At 33.2% G+C, this 2,250-nt stretch overlaps 1 protein-coding gene across 1 annotated transcript; it reads right to left on the bottom strand.

Moving 5' to 3' along the window:
• Window positions 1-322: 322 nt before the first annotated feature.
• LOC129301102 (60S ribosomal protein L18a-like protein) lies at window positions 323-1,787 on the bottom strand (the record flags this gene model as incomplete). The annotated part of the gene is made up of 3 exons (XM_054939674.1): window positions 323-504; window positions 720-834; window positions 1,726-1,787. Coding segments are annotated over 3 exons (237 nt in total), but the record flags the coding sequence as incomplete, so codon positions are not given.
• Between the last annotated feature and the right edge of the window lie 463 nt (window positions 1,788-2,250).

The raw sequence follows: 2,250 nt of genomic DNA, 5'->3' as shown, positions 1-2,250 counted from the left end.
GTTTTTTACTTCATAATTAATTTAACATGCAAGAAGTATTTCAATATTTTTAAGAAAATCATTATTTTAAATTCCTAATTGATTTTGACTGGTACGATGGATGCTTGGATATTTTTAGAAAAATATAGTTTTGAATTTATAATTGATTTTCATATGTAATAAGGGTGTTTGGATATGTTTTTCACAAATTCATATTTGTACCCTTAAATTAATTATTTATGAAATCCAAACAGGCACATAAATTGTTACAACTTCTTGCTAGAATAGTTAACTGTTTCGGAAACCTTGACATCTGCAAATCTGAAGAAAATGCATTCTTGTAGCCATTTACAACAAAAATAGCAAATTAAAATATAACCATAGGTGAAGTTCAGAAACAGTGTGAAAGCCGTCAAACAGATTGAAGAGGACAACACGTACAATAAGTTCTTTGGCGTGCAGCTTTCACCAATCATGAGCTTTATTTGTAACACCCAGCGTCACAGCTATCACAGCAATGATTGACTGCAAATTAAGAATTAAGAAACATAGGTCAAGTGGGAACATGCAATGATATAGAACTTGCTCCTAACAAGCTAGGATAAATATTGACCTTTCAAAGGGTGCAGATGAGAGAAATATGCAATGGATTTGAGGACCATTTGTTAGATTGTCAAAGAAATAAGTCTGAACATAAATGAAAAACGAAATATAACTTGCAAATTATGATAAACACTTACAGCAACTGTGCATGCAACTAATCCAGGCTTTTCTCGGTAATCCATCTGTACACATAGTAGCACAAGAGTTCCAACATACCAGGGAATGCCACCAAGAAAGAATCCCGTTATAAACCTTGCAATACAAATTAAATTATGGTATCAATACATCTAGTATCCTGGCTGAATAGACAAACTTCTTGAATTCCTAATGTCAAACGCAGCAAAAGAATAATCAGAGACTGTGTTTTTCTCATTAACCTAGATCCCACAAGAGCATTTGAATCCAAATATATTCTGGTCCCTTACAATATGAGTGCTTAGTGCAACTTTAGAAGTTTCGTCTCTTATTTGATGAATGCAAAATCCTCACATGATGATATAAAATTGACTCATTGTTTGAGTTATAAACAATCATTACCAAAAAAAAATCCTTGTATTTCTGAAAGTTTGCATTAGGTTTGTTCTACAGTTTTACTCAATAATCACCATATATGCAGGGCGGATGTCCATTTTCCCCCTACATGCAACAATATTCTTTTAAAATAATAATAAAAATAAAAAATCAGAAAGGAAGAGACAGAAGATAAAAAGGCAGCGGGTAAGCAAGCCCTTAAAAAGAAAGGTACTTCACTAAATGGCTCTCCAATCCAATAAAAAAAGCACCCTTCTGAAACAATTACAACAGCACTTGGCCAAAAAGGACATTTGCATCCCTCAAAAGTGGCAGCATCAGAAATTGGAGTATTTGTCTAGGAACTATAAGTATTAAATAAGCAAACAAACAGAACGAACAGATTTTTCCTTCCTACTGCTCTATAGCTCCTTAATTAGATATTTAGATATGCAAATACAAGTAAACTTTATCACATACCAACATTCATTCCGAATGCAACACTAGAAAACATACATGCAGTGTAGATGGAAGACATCATATAGTTTTATAGCATGGGTGAACCTTAACATTTAATCCTAGATGCCTAAAAAGGAATTAAAGAATGGTTCAATAAAGTGTCCTTGAACTCACAAGAACCAACCCAGACCCAAAGTCCACAACAAGGAAGACGGTGTTCCCTCATGGGCCTTCCTTCAGCAAACAACATAACCTTCAGAGCATCAGAAAATATTATGATGTGAACACAGAAGACAAAAACAAGAAATATTGATAAAAATCTTCCCACGCATCATGTAAGTGATCTCAGATTCAAAGGTGCTTAAAACAATATTCGCATGGTCACAGAAGCATTTAGGAATAGATATTATCATATTCTATAAAACCAAGTTAAATATCATAAAGGTACCAAAGTTCTTTTCCAAATGATATATATTCTAGAGAAACACTAAGCTTCAAACCCAATAGGGAAGAAAGGAATAAACCCCGATTTTAGATAGTTTTACATGGGGTCAGAAATTTATGCATCTCATGAATTTGTCAATAAAGCTTTGAACACAGAAATGTCAAAATGACAAAGGAATGCAAAGCAACAGGAAATAGCACGAATTGTTTTCCACTTTAAAAAGCTCTATAAATGTATCATGAATCTTAACACGT

Source organism: Prosopis cineraria, unplaced genomic scaffold (genome assembly GCF_029017545.1).
Source record: "Prosopis cineraria cultivar Desert tree isolate PC_DT_omini unplaced genomic scaffold, ASM2901754v1 PC1896, whole genome shotgun sequence".
In the NCBI taxonomy this organism is placed as follows: domain Eukaryota; kingdom Viridiplantae; phylum Streptophyta; class Magnoliopsida; order Fabales; family Fabaceae; genus Prosopis; species Prosopis cineraria.
Note: the sequence above shows the minus strand (reverse complement) of the source record. Positions and strands in the feature narration are given on the sequence as shown.